At 43.6% G+C, this 19,452-nt stretch overlaps 1 protein-coding gene across 1 annotated transcript in view; it reads left to right on the forward strand.

Annotated features, from left to right (window-relative positions):
- Window positions 1–2,554: 2,554 nt before the first annotated feature.
- The window catches only part of LOC137083960 (lysophospholipid acyltransferase 1-like), a 54,260-nt gene continuing 37,362 nt past the window's right edge, over window positions 2,555–19,452 (forward strand). Inside the window, exons 1-4 of the mRNA XM_067449892.1 lie at window positions 2,555–2,682; window positions 3,133–3,259; window positions 13,230–13,375; window positions 15,551–15,628. Coding sequence (XP_067305993.1) covers window positions 2,555–2,682; window positions 3,133–3,259; window positions 13,230–13,375; window positions 15,551–15,628 — 479 coding nt within the window. The remainder of the gene's footprint in view (window positions 2,683–3,132; window positions 3,260–13,229; window positions 13,376–15,550; window positions 15,629–19,452) is intronic.

Genomic DNA, 19,452 nt, shown 5'->3' on the forward strand with positions numbered 1-19,452 from the left:
CGAAACCACGGCAGTTCCGGAGAACTGGGATCGGAGCGAATGGGTGCGGCTGCTGGGACCTCTACTGACTGGTGAGGCACAATGAGCTTATTTTTCCCTGCCCACAGATAATTATGATGAATTTCTTCGACATTCTCAATGCCTGACTTTTACAGTCCCTGTTATGTGCAAAGCAGTTGGTCGGAGGTCCTTTTGTTATAATGCTCCTTCAGACTGGAATAATCTTCAGTCTCCATCTGTGAGATCTAATACTACTTTAGGCTCCTTTAGAACTTTGTTGGTAAACTATTTGAAAACTGATTGTAAATGTTTCTAATTGTAATGGTTCCTCGAAATATCTTGTTTTGTAAGCTGATTGTCAGTTTTTTGTAATTGTTATGGTTCCTGAAACAGCTGTCTTTGTAAACATTTGTATACCCTGCAGACTCTGAAATGGTTCTGGGAGGGTAAGGGGGAATTTTGAGCAGATTTTTCTTGTAATGTTTTGTTTGTTTTGTATTCGATTGAGTGTACTGTATCTGTTGTATGTTCTTGGAAAACGAGATGTTGCATCTCAAGGGGCTTTCCATGAATAAAATTTCACTAAAAAGAGAAATACTCGGACGCCTCGGGCTGTCGTCCATATCAGCAGCCCAATTGTTTCATGAATTCAGGAGTTCAAGCCTCGATGCCTAGCCCACGCCCAGGCCGCTGAGCTCGCAAGACTGAACACCCACCGTGGGTCAGGTGGCGGAACAAGTGACGATCGACCGGCTGCTCCAAGCCCTACTGCCGCCCAACCAGTGGGCGATGGGAATGACAAACCCAACCACCATCGGCGAGCTCGTCGAGGCCAAGTCCCGGCCCGCCGTGTGACGATCTCCGCTGGCCCTGGCACGTGGCCAGTTGAAGTGGGGTTGTGAATGACCTCCCCCTGCCTGTACTCCTCGGACGAGACTGGCCGGGTTTTGAAGAGCTGCTCCGCACCTCCAACCAGCCAGTCCGCCAGGCCGGGAGCCGCCGCCGAGAGCTGCTTGGTCGGAGAAGGAGGGCGACCCAGGCCGCTCTATTGGCGTCGGACAGTGGGAGAGATGGTGAGTCCCCCTCCCAAAATCCTAACGTCTTCTTTGATGTCTTTCAACAGGTCCGGGGAGTGGGCTCATTCGCGAAGGCTCAGCTGGAAGATGACCGCCTGAAGAATTGTTGGGCTCAGGTCGGGACAATCGATGGCCAAGACCATCAGCCAGCACCCCATCCTCTCCCACACTTCATCGTGTGGAACGGCCTGTTGTACTGTGTCGCCCAGTGGAGGGGGGAGGTCAAAGAGCTTCTCGTGGTGCCAAAACAGATGACAGAGATGATAATGGAGCTAGCCCATGGCCATCCGATGGCCGGTCACCTGGGAGTCGCCAACACCATCCAGCACATCCGGGACCGTTTCCACTGGCCAGGTTTGGATGGAGAGGTGAAGCGCTTCTGTCAAGCCTGTCCGACCTGCCAACGAACCGCACCACAAGCTCTTCCCCCCAGCCCACTCATTCCGCTTCCCATCATCGGGGTACCTTTCGAGTGAATCAGAATACCTTTCGAATCAGAATGGACCTGGTGGGGCTGTTGCCCAAGTCTGCCCAAGGACAGGAACACATCCTGGTGATCGTCGACTACAGCACCCGGTATCCAGAGGCAGTTCCACTGAGGAAAGCAATGGCCAAAAACATTGCCCACAAGCTTTTCCTGCTCTGCACCCAAGTCAGCATCCCAGCAGAGATACTGACGGACCAAGGGACCCCCTTCATGTCCCGGCTGATGGCTGACCTCTGTCGGCTGCTGCAGGTAAAACAGCTCCGCACCATGGTCTACCATCCGCAGACAGACGGCCTCGTCAAGCACTTTAACCAGACCCTAAAACAGATGCTCTGGCATGTGGCAGCGGAAGACAAGAGAGACTGGGACTTAATGCTCCCCTACGTCCTGTTCGGGGTTCAGGAAGTTCCCCAAGCATCCGCGGGGTTCACCCCTTTTGAGTTACTCTTTGGTCATGAGCCGAGGGGCCTCCTGGACGTGGGAACACCTCACCAAGGCGCAGCAGTCGCAACAGCAACGATACGACCGGGCAGCTCAGTCACGAGAGTTCCAACCAGGGGGTCGAGTCCTGGTGCTGGTCCCCACCTCCACGTGCAAGTTCCTCACAACCTGGCAAGGCCCTTTCAACATCGTGGAGTGAGTGGGTCCCGTCAACTATCGTTCATAGTGGGATGAAGCACTTGAAAAGATCTTCCCGGTCATCAAGACCTCACTGACCACGGAGCCAGTCCTGAGGGCACCCGACTTCAACTGCCCCTTCCTTCTGCAGACAGACGCCTCCGACACGGGCCTCGGGGCGCTCCTCTCCCAAGTCAAGGAGGGTGAGGAGCACCCCATCACTTACATCAGCCATAAGCTGATCCCAGCTGAAACCAGGTATGTGGCGGTGGAGAAGGAAGCCCTGGCCATTAAGTGGGCAGTCCTGGAGCTCCGCTACTACCTGCTGGGACGCCGCTTCACTCTGATGACGGATCACGCCCCACTATAGTGGATGGCCCGCGCTAAGGACACCAACGCCAGAGTGACGCGGTGGTTCCCAACGCTCCAGGACTTCCACTTCACAGTGGAACATCGAGCCAGGACGGCCAACTCCAATGCCAACGGACTCTCCAGGCTGTGGTCAGCTTACGCAGGCAATCAAAACACCCCATAAAAGCCATCACCTTGGAACTCCAGTTTGAGCACGATCTCTATGCAAAACATTCTTAAAATATTTGTTAAACATTACATTCAAATGTTTTCTTCAGAACATTAACCAAACTTGTAGGGAATGTTAGCCAAAGTTCTGAGAATGTTCCATGCTAGGTTTCTTTATTATCATCATGATTATTATTAAATAAAAGCATCATCATTAAGATTGTGTTTCAGCAAAGCGCCAGCGTGTGATTCACACGATCACGTCTGGACTCGCTCAATCAGAGTCTTGCCTGTTTCAGTGCATCTCAAACGAGCTTACACACACACACACACACACGCCCAGCTGACTGACAGCTCCAGCAAGCCGCCTTCTCTTCAGTCTCGGTTTGCTGCTGCTTGTGTCTTCATCTTCTGGAGTTCTGATACTCTCAGCCGTGACGTGCACCGACGCTGTGTTTGTGAGGTGATACAGACACACACACCATGCACAATGGATAAAACCACGGGGTGCACATGGTTGAGTCCGGTCAGCGACCAGGTCGGCGTGCCTTTGGATCAGGTAAGCCTGTCAGAACACTTCCAAAAAGACGCACACTTTTGGGTTAAGATGTAAACAATCATTAAGTGTGCTCTTTGCCTGGCCAGTAACAAGTAGACTATAAAAACGTTTCTAATCAATCAACTTTATTTGTAAAGCGCTTTTACAATGATGATTGTTTTAAAGCAGCTTCACAGTGTCAAACAGGACTATATTGCAACAAATTTTGATTTGACTGTGCAGTCGTTCTGGAGAAAACAGTGATGTTATCAGCTTATTTTAATTTGTCATAGAGCGACAATGTTGGCAGATCCGTATTATAGTTTATAGAATTAAATAGGACCAAATTAATTAATTTTATTTGTATATTTAGTTGAAAAACTTGGATCATAATGTTAGTGTCCCCAAATGAGCAAGCCAAGCCAAAGGCGACCAAAGGAACCGAAACTCCATCAGGGCATGATGGAGAAAAATAAACCTTAGAGAAACCAGACTCAGTTCTCCTCTGGCCTATTAACACACAGTGATGATTATTATTCTGGACACCTTACAGCTCAGAAATCATTAGAACGTAATATTCAAAATTTTGGGTATCCACTAAGAGACGGGTTGATTTAGGATGGCGCTTCGATTACACAATAATATGAATTCTTGAAAGATCGTAGTCATCACGCCGGAGACGAGTTTATTGAGGATGACGTGCCGGTGAGGCAAATACAGAAGAGACACCAATTGACACGGCCTCAGCAGACACTCCAGGATGAGCTGGTCATGTCCAGACACAGGTCCACCATCCGATCCGGACACGGCCTGGATCCGGCCGACTGCAGTAAACCTCGGGATAAACAGAGAGACTAACATTAGTGTGGATGCCACTCTTCTGATGATGTAATGAGTACATCAGGTGTTATGGGAAGTGTTCCCGGTTCCGGCTGACCTAGTTAATGCAGCCTAACAATCAGTCAATTGATTTGAATAATGAAAGTTAAAATTGTTTTCTGTGTATGCCATAGTAAAGAGATGTGTTTTTAGTCTAGATTTAAATTGACTAACAATATTGTACTAGTTAACTCAGCTCAAGACAGATAGTCAGGCTGTATGAGAACTGGTTTCTCAAGTTTTCTTTCTCTCTCCAAAGCTAGCACATTCTGGGGTTTTCATTAGCAACACTCGCCTTTGTCCGGGTTGCTGGGGAGAAAATTACAAACATTTTGAAGCATAATTTAAATATGATATTTTAATAGAACTGTTCAATGATGACATTTTGAATTTTACATTATACTGCAATATTTGTCTGTAAATCTGTCAAAGCAAGGAATGCAAGAAGTGCTGCACAGGGTGTAAAATCTCGGTGCTCTTTGGTTGTGTAGGATAATTAAGTCTAGAAGCAAAAGTAGTCCAAGGCACTCGATGGGTGTATTGAAAAAGTTAAAAAGCCTTTCTTTTTCTTGCCTTAAACATTTAAAAATTGGTGACAGGTACACCTACAGGGTTTTTTTTTTTTTTTTTTCCTAATTTAAATATATATATATCTCTTTTTATTTTTTGTATTTTGTATTTTTTATTTATTTATTTTCTCTATTTAGATCAATTAATGGCTGGTTAGAAATGAGCTTGAGATGTTGTCTGTAAATCTGCTTTGAAACAATGTACAGCCAGCATACAATTGTAAACGTTTTAAACAAGAGACTTGCCAGTTCAGTTCAGTGATTTAATTCATTTATCCGGCTCTATTAAAACAACAGACTGCTGATCAATGTGCCCTACAATAACAGATAAAAATAGACAATACAGAAATCAAATATAGACTTTATTAGTCTCTTTAATATGGAAGTAATATTCAAGCTCAGCACCCGCATACTTCAACTCACTCCTACGAGTCTACACCCCTACCAGAAGCCTTCGCTCAGCTAATGAGCGAAGGCTTGTGGTACCATCACAGGGAGGCATGAAATCCCTCTCCAGAACTTTTTCTTTCATTGTTCCTGGTTGGTGGAACGATCTTCCGTCCTCCATACGCACGACAGAATCACTTGTTGCATTCAAAAGACAGGTAAAAACTCATCTCTTCCATGAGCACTTAATCTTATCATAAAAAATAAATAAAAAAAACCTCTTCCTCCTCTATTTCTCTTTTCTTCTTCCCTTTTCTGGTTTTTGCTACTTTTAGCGGTATACAAATCTTGGTATTTAGGGCACGTTTTGTGTTTACTTTGCCTCTTCTTGACGGATAGCTTCCTGTACTCCTGAGTTGTAAGTCGCTTTGGATACAAGCGTCTGCTAAATGCATAAATGTAAATGTTCATCCCAGGTACAGTGGCATATGTTTCAGCATGTCATATGAATATAATTTCATGGGTTTTATTTTTTTCAAATGGCAAATGATTGCGATGCTCACGTTTAAAGCCAGCGTCATTATAGTAGCCTAGTCTATTGGTTACCGTTTTACAGAATCTATATGATACTTCAGTTCACTGTTTGAGTGGTAGGTAATAACCATATATCGTCAATATCATAATATCAAGCTACCATAGATGAATCTGCAAATCTGAAAAATCGATTTGCATTATAGCTTGAGGCAAGACAAATAAACAAATATCACAGACATGTTAGATTTCCTAAAATATGAATTTGTACGTCTTATGTATTTACTTGTGTTTACGTTAGGGTGGTGGTGAAAGTGACGTATATGCAGTCGAATTTTGTAGTTCTTTTTGTCATTAGGATATATAAAAATCAAGGAAACATTTAATGATCTATTTTGGAGAATAAGCTACAGATTTCTTTGCAAACTGAGGTTAAACTTCATTAAATGAATGGGATATAATTAAGACACCTTAAAATCTGCCAAATTTCTTAATGTTTGGTAAGGCTGCTTAATTTGATGAAGAATGAAAACAGTGAATAGTTGGTGGTAATAGCTGGTAATAACTGGTAAATATAGGAGAAAAATAGTAGTCATTTTTATGTGCCACACTTCCTGTTGCCAGAAGGTGGCTTTTTTGACTATAACTGAATATTGGCATGTAGAGTCTTCAGGTCAGGACGTTATCAAATGAAAAAAAGTGAAGTTTAAGGCAGATTGGACATGTATGCCCGAGTTACAACAACTTTGTTTCCTGTTCATCAAACTTTGTGGGAAAACTCAAGATCTTGAAAATTTAACTTCACCAAGGCCTTTACATTAGACTGACTTAAACATCATGTTATTCTGGTTAAATCTCAATGAGGACGAGACGAAATATGTTCATCAACTACCTTTTTTTCCATGACTAAGACGAGATGATGACGAGACTGTACAAATGTCCAAAAACGATGACTAAGACTAAATGAACATGCATTATTGTTAACGAAAAAGGTCAAACAATTTTGCATAAAATAAAAACTATGATAAAATCTTTCTTCATTTTCATCAACAATCTTCTCTACTTTTTCATCACAGGACCAGAGCTGAAATGCCTTGAGAATATTCCGAATGAGTTCACCCTGTTGCTCAAGTTCAGGTCTCAATTTGTAAAGTTTAAATATGAAATTCAAACAATATATAGCGTTTTGGCGCACTTAGTGTGGCATAACAGTTAAAGCCAGAGCTTTTGAATAACAGAGTTGCGTTCATCTTTCTGCGGTGCGCGCGGTCGCGGACCTCTCAATAGTTCCACACAAACCATCGCTGTCAATACATTGAATAGACAACAGCTTCACTATTCAGGTAAACCGTACAGAAATGAACATTTTGAGGAGATATTTTGGTAGTAAAAACTATTTGTGCAATAATTATGGTCCATTAATGAGCACTTAAAATATTTTTCTTTTCTAATATATTTATATTATAGTGTAGCCTACAGATTAAGGTTTAAAGAGAGAATTCCAATGCAATGAGCCACATTTGGAGTCATTTTGTGGCTGGAAATATAATTTTCATTTGTAATTCCATGGTTTACCAACTTGGTATGTATGCCTGTCTTGTCTGTGTTGATTTAGATTGTAGCTGTGTCTCATTTCAGAAGGCTGCGTCCTCCGGAGGTCGCATTTGAAGGCTGCATACGTCATAAGGCCGTCTCATTTCAAAAAAGTGAGAAGGACACTCAAAATGCGACCTCCGAATTCGTCCTTCTTTCACTGGAATTCGGAGTGTGTTCGAGGAGTATCCTTCGCGGCTGGAGATAGCCCACAATTCTTTGCGTCTCCGTTAACAACCGTCATTTTTTTTTAAATATTATGTATAATATAAATTGTTTAAATTAAGTAGTTCAAGCTTTTTGGTTGTTTTTTTTAAGCTCTATTACCTCAAACAGATAGTTGTGGTAAACTGGATTACAACTGTTTAGTGCATTTTAAACTTTTAGAACAGTACATTGCTGCCAAGACAAGAAACATTTCATAGTCATTTTCAAGTTATAAATAATTTAAATTCATATAACTGGCGTGAGAGCGCAACGAGGCTGAACTTGTTGGCATAGCAATGTGATACTTCCTGCCTGTGTCCTACGAAGGACGTCTTGTTTAATTCTGATTGAGGTCCGTATACTGCATCCTACACAGGACATGTCCTCCGGAGGACGCAGCCTTCGAAATTTAACGAAATGAGGAGATTTCGATTAGCTTGTGTTTCTCCCGTTTCAGGCAATTAGTAATGTCAGTCACCTGTGCCTTGTCATTCACCTGCACCTCGTTATCCTCAGTTACCCAGTGTATAGCTGTGCCCCAATTCAAGGGCTGCGTCCTTTGAAGACTTTGTCCGTAGAAGTACACGGCCGACGCGGCCTTCAAAGGACGCACAGAGACTTGTTTCCAGTGGAAGGTATAGCAGATTGCGTCACCGCGGCGCGACCAAGGCTGTCCCATTCCAAAGGTCCTTCGAAGGCTCCTTTAAAATACAGCCTTCAAATGCGTCCTTCTTTTCCCGTGAAACGAAGGATACTTGGATGGATGCTTCACAGCCTTGCCAACCCCAGAATTCATTGCGCGCCACGACGTCAGACTTTTTAAAAGAAAGCCAGATTACAAAAATAAATGGAACGTAAGCATTGGGAGTCAATTTACTCCAGTAGCCTAATCTAATAAAAAAATGCAATAAATGTTGACTAATATGTAACCAACATGTGATTTTATATAGTTTATACTCTTAATTATGTACATAAATGGACCGAAGTGAACATCTTTAGTTGTTTTGTTGTTAGGCAGTTCAGTTTGTTACTGTTACTCTTCAACGGCAGCTGTCACAGTTTGCTAAACATTACAAATGCTGCAACAAAATACATTTACTCTGTATTTGAGATTAAACTTCCTCTCAGAGGCAAATATTGTAGTTTAATGAAAAACTGACTTTTTATACATGGATATTAGATTTTGATATTGCTTAAAAAATATGAACATTATAGAATCTAAAAATAAAATACACTAAAATATGTCTCAAGATCCAGGATAGGCACCATTGGTCCTAGAGGGCCGCTGTACTGCAGAGTTCAGCTCATAGAACAGTTTTAACATGCATGTTAAAATATTTTATGGTATGATTTTGAGGATGTAAGTTCATTTAATTTATTCATCACTCTTTCTGAAAACATCAGAACATGGCATCTGTCGACTGAGTCAACACTGCAAACCTGTTGGACAGGTGGAAATATGCGCTGATCCCAGATGATGTCCCGCTGACAGAGGCTATACCAGGGTCTTTATTGTGCAGCCCATCCAGGGTCTCCACCCAGCTCAATAAAAGTCTACATAAAACCCTTTCTTCCATTCTGTTTTATGTACAGTTAATGTAAAATTGTATTTAGTTTTTCCCATCTTAAACGTAACTTATCTTGTATAAATAAAAATGTTTAGAACAATGTATTGTTTCATTTACAAATTAATTGACATGACAAAAATAAATGTAGCCTACAGAATAATTGATTTCATTTACAAAACTTGCATAGCAAATATGTAAACAATTTCTTGGTTTCATTTTAAAAGTTTCATTTGCATTACAAAAATAAACAATGCAGAGAAATAACTTTTAATTTACAAAGAAAAGCTGAAGCCCCCCTAAAATGGGCCTAGCGACACCCATGGTCCTCAGGGGTCGAATTAGGACAGGGGGGTTAGAATGCCTGTCCCAACACCTCATCAATGAGAACAGGGGGGTTAGAATGCCTGTCCCAACACCTCATCAATGAGAACAGGGGGGTTAGAATGCCTGTCCCAACACCTCATCAATGAGGACAGGGGGTTAGAATGCCTGTCCCAACACCTCATCAATGAGAACAGTGGGGTTAGAATGCCTGTCCCAACTCCTCATCAATGAGAACAGGGGGGTTAGAATGCCTGTCCCAACACCTCATCAATGAGAACAGTGGGGTTAGAATGCCTGTCCCAACACCTCATCAATGAGAACAGTGGGGTTAGAATGCCTGTCCCAACTCCTCATCAATGAGAACAGGGGGGTTAGAATGCCTGTCCCAACACCTCATCAATGAGGACAGTGGGGTTAGAATGCCTGTCCCAACACCTCATCAATTAGGACAGGGGGTTAGAATGCCTGTCCCAACACCTCATCAATGAGAACAGTGGGGTTAGAATGCCTGTCCCAACACCTCATCAGTGAGAACAGTGGGGTTAGAATGCCTGTCCCAACACCTCATCAATGAGGACAGGGGGTTAGAATGCCTGTCCCAACACCTCATCAATGAGAACAGGGGGGGTTAGAATGCCTGTCCCAACACCTCATCAATGAGAACAGTGGGGTTAGAATGCCTGTCCCAACACCTCATCAATGAGGACAGGGGGGTTAGAATGCCTGTCCCAACACCTCATCAATGAGAACAGGGTGGTTAGAATGCCTGTCCCAACACCTGATCAATGAGAACAGGGGGGTTAGAATGCCTGTCCCAACACCTCATCAATGAGAACAGGGGGGTTAGAATGCCTGTCCCAACACCTCATCAATGAGGACAGGGGGGTTAGAATGCCTGTCCCAGCACCTCATCAATGAGAACAGGGTGGTTAGAATGCCTGTCCCAACACCTCATCAAAGAGAACAGGGGGGTAGAATGCCTGTCCCAACACCTCATCAATGAGGACAGGGGGGTAGAATGCCTGTCCCAACACCTCATCAATGAGAACAGGGGGGTTAGAATGCCTGTCCCAACACCTCATCAATGAGAACAGGGGGGTTACAATGCCTGTCCCAGCACCTCATCAATGAGAACAGGGGGGTTAGAATGCCTGTCCCAACACATCATCAATGAGGACAGGGGGGTAGAATGCCTGTCCCAACACCTCATCAATGAGAACAGGGGGTTTAGAATGCCTGTCCCAACACCTCATCAATGAGAACAGGGGGTTTAGAATGCCTGTCCCAACACCTCATCAATGAGGACAGGGGGGTAGAATGCCTGTCCCAACACATCATCAATGAGGACAGGGGGGTAGAATGCCTGTCCCAACACCTCATCAATGAGGACAGGGGGGTAGAATGCCTGTCCCAACACATCATCAATGAGAACAGGGGGTTTAGAATGCCTGTCCCAACACCTCATCAATGAGGACAGGGGGGTAGAATGCCTGTCCCAACACATCATCAATGAGAACAGGGGGTTTAGAATGCCTGTCCCAACACCTCATCAATGAGGACAGGGGGGTAGAATGGCTGTCCCAACACCTCATCAATGAGGACAGGGGGGTAGAATGCCTGTCCCAACACCTCATCAATGAGAACAGGGGGTAGAATGCCTGTCCCAACACCTCATCAATGAGAACAGGGGGGTTAGAATGCCTGTCCCAACTCCTCATCAATGAGGACAGGGGGTTAGAATGCCTGTCCCAACACCTCATCAATGAGAACAGGGGGGTTAGAATGCCTGTCCCAACACCTCATCAATGAGAACAGTGGGGTTAGAATGCCTGTCCCTATACCTCATCAATGAGAACAGGGGGGTTAGAATGCCTGTCCCAACTCCTCATCAATGAGGACAGGGGGGTTAGAATGCCTGTCCCAATACCTCATCAATGAGAACAGGGGGGTAAGAATGCCTGTCCCAACACCTCATCAATGAGGACAGGGGGGTTAGAATGCCTGTCCCAATACCTCATCAATGAGAACAGGGGGGTAAGAATGCCTGTCCCAACACCTCATCAATGAGAACAGGGGGGTTAGAATGCCTGTCCCAACACCTCATCCATGAGAACAGGGGGGTTAGAATACCTGTCCCAACACCTCATCAATGAGGACAGTGGGGTTAGAATGCCTGTCCCAAAACCTCATCAATGAGGACAGGGGGCTTAGAATGCCTGTCCCAACACCTCATCGATGAGAACAGGGGGGTAGAATGCCTGTCCCAACACCTCATCAATGAGAAAAGGGGGGTTAGAATGCCTGTCCCAACACCTCATCCATGAGGACAGGGCGGTTAGAAAGCCTGTCCCAACACCTCATCCATGAGGACAGGGGGGTTAGAATGCCTGTCCCAACTCCTCATCAATGAGAACAGGGGGGTAGAATGGCTGTCCCAACACCTCATCAATGAGGACAGGGGGGTAGAATGCCTGTCCCAACACCTCATCAATGAGAACAGGGGGGTAGAATGCCTGTCCCAACACCTCATCAATGAGAACAGGGGGGTTAGAATGCCTGTCCCAACTCCTCATCAATGAGGACAGGGGGTTAGAATGCCTGTCCCAACACCTCATCAATGAGAACAGGGGGGTTAGAATGCCTGTCCCAACACCTCATCAATGAGAACAGTGGGGTTAGAATGCCTGTCCCTATACCTCATCAATGAGAACAGGGGGGTTAGAATGCCTGTCCCAACTCCTCATCAATGAGGACAGGGGGGTTAGAATGCCTGTCCCAATACCTCATCAATGAGAACAGGGGGGTAAGAATGCCTGTCCCAACACCTCATCAATGAGGACAGGGGGGTTAGAATGCCTGTCCCAATACCTCATCAATGAGAACAGGGGGGTAAGAATGCCTGTCCCAACACCTCATCAATGAGAACAGGGGGGTTAGAATGCCTGTCCCAACACCTCATCCATGAGAACAGGGGGGTTAGAATACCTGTCCCAACACCTCATCAATGAGGACAGTGGGGTTAGAATGCCTGTCCCAAAACCTCATCAATGAGGACAGGGGGCTTAGAATGCCTGTCCCAACACCTCATCGATGAGAACAGGGGGGTAGAATGCCTGTCCCAACACCTCATCAATGAGAAAAGGGGGGTTAGAATGCCTGTCCCAACACCTCATCCATGAGGACAGGGCGGTTAGAAAGCCTGTCCCAACACCTCATCCATGAGGACAGGGGGGTTAGAATGCCTGTCCCAACTCCTCATCAATGAGAACAGGGGGGTTAGAATGCCTATCCCAACACCTCATCAATGAGGACAGGGGGGTTAGAATTCCTGTCCCAACACCTCATCAATGAGAACAGGGGGGTTAGAATGCCTGTCCCAACACCTCATCAATGAGAACAGGGGGGTTAGAATGCCTGTCCCAACTCCTCATCAATGAGGACAGGGGGGTTAGAATTCCTGTCCCAACACCTCATCAATGAGAACAGGGGGGTTAGAATGCCTGTCCCAACACCTCATCAATGAGAACAGGGGGGTTAGAATGCCTGTCCCAACACCTCATCAATGAGGACAGGGGGGTTAGAATGCCTGTCCCAACACCTCATCAATGAGAACAGGGGGGTTAGAATGCCTGTCCCAGCACCTCATCAATGAGAACAGGGGGGTTAGAATGCCATAAAATGCTAATGACATAAAATGTCATTGCCAATGCCAATGACATAAAATGTCACACACTGTGCAAAGCAACTATTGAAACCTACTAATTCACTGTCAAAGGGACGCAGAAATGAATGGGAGTCAATGGGATGCTAACAGCAGGAGATGGCTTGGTTAGTAATGGCCCCCCTATGGGTGGTACGCTTTCCGAGCTCTAGATTACCCCCTTGGTTTTATTGCATATGAACCATTTTGAGCTGTGTTTCTCTCTTCTTCAGGTGAATTTCATTGCCTGCCAGGTTTTTGGACTAGCGCTTGCTTTCTGGTTTCGTCTCTTCCTCAGCCCTCAGCGCTTCACCGCTGAGGTTCGACATGCTGTCGCTGTTATCTTTGGAGCTGCAATCGCCATCTTTTGCTTTGGCTGGTAAGTGAGACACCACCACACTTGGGTCAGACTTTCAGACCAGCCCTGTCTGTCTCTCTGTCCGTCTGTCGGTCTCTTTGTCTGAGTGTCTCTCTGTCTAGCTGTCTGAATGTCTGTTTGAGTGTCTGTCTTTCTGTGTGTGTGTTTGTCTGTCTGTCTGAGTGTCTCTGTGTCTGTTTCTTTGTGTCTGTCTCTGTGTGTCCTTCCGTCCTTCTGTTTGTCTATCTATCTATCTATCTATCTATCTATCTATCTATCTATCTATCTATCTATCTATCTATCTATCCGTCCGTCCGTCCGTCCGTCCCCCTCTCTCTCTCCTTCCGTCCATCCGTCCGTCCGTCCGTATGTCCGTCCGTCCGTCCGTCCGTCCGTCCGTCCGTCCGTCTCTCTCTCTATCTATCTATCTATCTATCTATCTATCTATCTATCTATCTATCTATCTATCTATCTATCTATCTATCTATCTATCTATCTACACTCTAAAAAATGCTGGGTTAAAAACAACCCAAGTTGGGTTGAAAATGCACCGACCCAACAATTGGGTTGTTTTAACCCAATGGTTGAGTTGTTCTTACCCAGCAATTGGGTTGTCTTAAGCAACATTTAACCCAACGACTGGGTTAAAACAACTCAACCATTGGGTTAAAACAACTCAACCATTGGGTTAAAACAACTCAACCACTGGGTTAAAACAACTCAACCATTGGGTTAAAACAACTCAACCACTGGGTTAAAACAACTCAACCATTGGGTTAAAACAACTCAATTGTTGGGTCGGTGCATTTTCAACCCAACTTGGGTTGTTTTTAACCCAGCATTTTTTAGAATCTATCTATCTATCTATCTATCTATCTATCTATCTATCTATCTATCTATCTATCTATCTATCTATCTATCTATCTATCTATCTATCTATCTATCTATCTATCTGTTTTTCTCTGTCTATCTATCTGTTTGTCTGTCTATATGTCTATCTGTCTGTCTGTCTATATGTCTGTCTGTCTATCTGTCTGTCTGTCTGTTTTTCTCTCTGTCTGTCTATCTGTCTGTCTGTCTGTCTGTGTTTCTCTCTGTCTGTCTGCCTGTCTGTCTGTCTGTGTTTCTCTCTGTCTGTCTGTCTGTCTGTCTGTGTTTCTCTCTGTTTGTCTGTCTGTCTGTCTGTCTGTGTTTCTCTCTGTCTGTCTATTTGTCTTTCTGTCTGTCTTTCTTTCAATTTGTCTGTCTGTCTGTCTATATTTCTATCTGTCTGTCTCTCTGCATATTTTACAGTTTTTCTCAGTCGCTTTGGTACATTTCTCGAATCAAACTCACAATTTGCAAAACAGTAAGTGCATTTCTCAAAACAATTTGTACAAATAGCAGAACACCACGGATAACCTGCGAAAGCCGCTCTCTTCCTCAAAATCCTCAGTTCATCTCTCAGAAGGAAATATCTGTGTCAATGAACATGTCAGTGTCATCAGAATGACGAGTCCTCGTGTCCTTGTGTACGGATCACACAGTCAGATTGTTTAGTCATGTTGTCAATATAACAGTTTACTGTGGAGGGATGTTCTGATGGAAATTACGGCTAAAGTTTTGATGACAAGTATTGTCAATTATAAGTTACATCTTAGTGTGTGTGTGAGTGGAATTACAAGATAATAGAAAACATTCAATTTTACACTCTTACTGTTTGTACTGTATTTTATTGAAAGAATATGTCATTGAGATACAGAAATGAAAAGACAGCACTGAATAACTGATTTAGAAAAAAGTCTAATGGAAATATAGAAAGTATAGAAATATGCTTGACATATTATGATAACTTGTTCAACCATTTTGTCATGTATAAAGACTTATGCTTTGAGATTGTGCCTAAATGTTGTGGGGGTGAGACTATTCAACAGAGACCCAATATAATACATTCTGATCAACATTACAGAAGCAACTGATAATGTAGGAAACAGCTGAGATTTGGACATAATCATTGGCATGGATGTACCAAAGCATTTGCAACTTGTTCAAAGAAATGAGAAACTGCTTTTCTGATGTGCACAAGTGACACAATGATGTGAGAATTAAACAGGTAGTTTTGAGAATTTCATTTCTGATCTGAGAAATGTACCAAAGTGACGGAGAAAAACTGTAAGTGTAAGTGTGTTCTCTGATGGCCTGTTCTCGCTGTGGCAGGTATGCAGTGCATGTCTTCATCCTGGTGTTGGGATGTTATGGTATATTGATCTCTGCCAGTGTCCACAATATTCACAGGTGAGCAGCATAATTATTTTTATTTACTAACTTAAGAATCAATTTATATAATTTTAAATAATTATTTTTTAAATAATTATTGTATTTATTGTATATTGTTTTTTTAAGTTTACAGGGTGGCATTACTACCATAGCATTTCATATCCAAAATATTATATAGCGTTTATTAGGGGTGTAACGATACGCGTATTCGTATTGAACCGTTCGGTACGAGGCTTTCGGTTCGGTACGCGGTACGCATTATGTACCGAACGGTTCTTGGACTAATTAATTAGATTTGGAAATAAAAAAGTGTGTGAAATATAATAATATGCATTCAACAAGGTAGCCCAATAACCAAAACGACATAACAGGCAATGCCCCTGACACCGCCGAAGTGAAAGAAAAAAAAACACCAAATATGTTTTAGGCTGCTCAGTCAGGTGCTCGCTTACTCAGTAGGCTACGCGCTGAATGCTCGTGGCAAAATGGCTATTGCGTTTAACCAGAACGCAAACTAGAAATAGAAGATCCTCCAATAACCATCCGGTCTGGTGTTTGGGTGAACTTTGGATTCTTTGTAAGCTATGATGGTGTTGGCAAGAGTGATTGATTAAAAAACAACGGTATGTCGCATTTGCTGATGGTACAGCAGCGGGAATAATTCACGTCATGTCATTCAACTCATTTACGCCGACAACAAGACGATAAAAAGGAGAAACAGCCACAAACTATCCCACAAACTATCCCCGCAGCATTTAGACAGACATTTCCAACTCTTTCAAATGGCAAAAGACATCACCGCGGCGAGTGGTCCATTTATAGCCGCGGATATGAGACCTAACGCCCGTTTCACACATACTCCGTCTGCAGTGCGTGTGCGGTGCGTATTTTTTCCCGTCCCCGTGTTAACGGATGACAGCTTTCACACTGCACGCGGATGCTGTCCGTCAGTCCGTTCCAGGAGCGTTGCGTCTGCAGCAGTGCACGGATCGTTTTCGTACCGAGTCTATTTTTTGCTGCGCTGCGTTGCTGCATTAAAGTGATAGAACATTGTTCGCATTAAAATAAACATGTACTGACGCGAAAATCTAGTAATTTCACCACAGATGCCTATCATTTAAAATATACTCTTGTTTCAAAGTCAACACATGGCTTTTTTTTCTCAAGTAAAGCAACAAAATGACACCTTACCTGGCATTTAGGTTAAAAAAAAAAGTGCCATAATGGAGAGCACTCGTCCTTTCTCTGAGGTGGAAAGCAAAGTTCTTTTTGACCTGCAGAATTTCTTTTAAAAGGGTTTAAAAACGAAAGAAAAGACGAGAGTCGGCTGTTTTTGAATAGACTATTGTAAGTTTCTAATTTAAAATGTTTGTGATTTAAGGCTATAACCTGTGTTTAAATGTTTTGCCACTTGTGTGAGCTAAATCTAAAGTATATAAATATGAATAAATGAATTTAATAAAATGTTGTTTAAATGTAGTAGCCTGCATAACCTGACTTCTATTAAAGAGTAAACAAAGAGAATTGGAATTCTGACGAGGCATGTTCAGTAAAAACTTTTGGATTTTAATAAAAACTAATGAATCAATGCTGTGTTTGTGGTGTGCAACAGCGGATCAGTTGCGGACTGCAAACGCAGCATATGTGAAAGCACTACAGGGGGGCTCCTGCAACGCACACGCAACACAACACGCACCGCACACGCTAATGTAAAGAGCTAATGTCTTATTACTGTAACTACATAGAAGATGGGTAAAGTATAGCTCCATCATTGTTCAATGTAAAAAAAAAAAAAAAAAAAAAAAATTCATACTTTGTTAGTTTTAATAAAATAATAATAAAAAAGGTAATTTATCTGCCAATTTTTTATTTTTGCTGTATCTAAAACATACCGAACCGTACCGAACCGAACCGTGACACCAGTGTATCGTATCGAACCGAACCGTACCGAACCGAACCGTGACACCAGTGTATCGTATCGAACCGAACCGTGAATTTTGTGAACCGTTACACCCCTAGCATTTATGTAATCACATTTTCACTCGTTTGACACATGTACAAATGCCTTGCTTATACTTTCACTTGGTCTTCTTTCAACCCACTGGTCAAGTTTTAAATAAATGGAAGCTTCAGCTTAAGGTCTGCAGGAAGACTTAATCACTTCGTCACTGATTAACTTAATCTCTATCCAATCACGTCTTCATATTTTCTGTATAAAGGTCATACTTACACATGTTTGAGTTTGCAGATGCTGATGCGACAACACTTGCGAATTCACTGCTAAACCACAATGTCCAACGATACCCCAATCAGCTGCGATTACTCAGACTCGCCTTCAACGCCGTGACTTGTCATGGGTAACGTGGTCTATGAAGGACATGTACAGTACTCTGGAATCAGCCGGCATCCCTATCAGCCAAGGTCTGTCCAGAGAAGATCTCATGCTTCTCGCTCAAAATACTCTGGGTAATCCACCTGAGTCTGTCTCTGATATCGCGACTCCTTCAGTGTCTGGCCACTCAAAACAAGCCGATGGGAATAGAGCAGTGAAGTCCTCGTCACCTCATCCCGGTAAAAGAATTACACTGAAAGCTCGGGCACCCGTTCATCCGGATATCACCGATCCCGACGGAGTTAAAACTCAACTCCTCCAAGTGGTTCAAAGCCTCTCCCAAACCGTCAAATGCCTGGAATCAAGGATGTCAAAATTCAAACACTCTGCTGCGACCTCCAATGGCCTGAATCCAGCCATTAACTTTGCCGTAACTCCTCAATTTTGTCCTCCTGCCATCTCCCCAATCTTCTGTTATAGGCATACTCAAACATATCTTAGTTATGTCGGCATTCCCTTCTCTGCCAGAAAACCTTGGGACCCTCTACTTCTCTAGAATTTCTTGGGAGTTCTCTTGATTCCGTTCTTATGCAAGCTTCCCTTTTCCCCCGAAAAGCTTGCAAGGCTCAGGTTGTTCTTGGAATCTTTTCCCTCGTTATATTCTATATCAAAGCGTGATTTTTCTCTTGCTACTCGGTCACTTAAATTTCGCCATGAGAATAATTCCTCAAGGCAGGGCTTTCATCTCACAGTTGTTAACTCTGGCCCATTCCCTGGAAAAGTTAAGCAATCAAATCCAACTAGACAAAGGCTGCTTGTCCGACATTCAATTCTGGAAAAGATTGCTTAACAATTGGAACGGTATTTCTTTTTTTTACAATTTTGATTTTGAATCATCGCTCCAACTTAATTTATTCACCGATGTGGCCCCTTCTATTGGGTTCGGGGGGTTCTTCCAAGGGCAATGGTTCGCAGAAAAATGGCCTAACGATTTTCCCAAAACAGCATCAGACTCTGTTTCATCCGCGCTTTACGAGATATATCCTATAGCCATAGCCAGCGTCATCTGGGGCTCAGAGTGGTCACGTAAACGTATCACAATGCTCTGCGATAACGAAGCCACAGTCGTCATCATTAACAAAGGCAGATCATCTTGTCATTCGATTATGACTTTTTTGAGATGGTTAATTTGGCAATCCATTATTTTTAACTTCATCTTTAAAGCTGAACACATACCCGGCCATTGCAATGTTATTGCTGACGCACTCTCTCTGTTTCTCTGTTAAAGTGGATATATCTGTTGGCCTATTGAGGCCTGTCTACGTCTGGCCTAACGTGGTTATATCTGTCGGCCTATCGAGGCCTGTCTACGTCTGGCCTAACGTGGCTATATCTGTCGGCCTATCAAGGCCTGTCTACGTCTGGCCTAACGTGGCTATGTCTGTCGGCCTATCAAGGCCTGTCTACGTCTGGCCTAACGTGGCTATGTCTGTCGGCCTATCAAGGCCTG

The sequence above is a fragment of the Pseudorasbora parva genome, chromosome 7 (assembly GCF_024679245.1).
Source record: "Pseudorasbora parva isolate DD20220531a chromosome 7, ASM2467924v1, whole genome shotgun sequence".
NCBI lineage: Eukaryota > Metazoa > Chordata > Actinopteri > Cypriniformes > Gobionidae > Pseudorasbora > Pseudorasbora parva.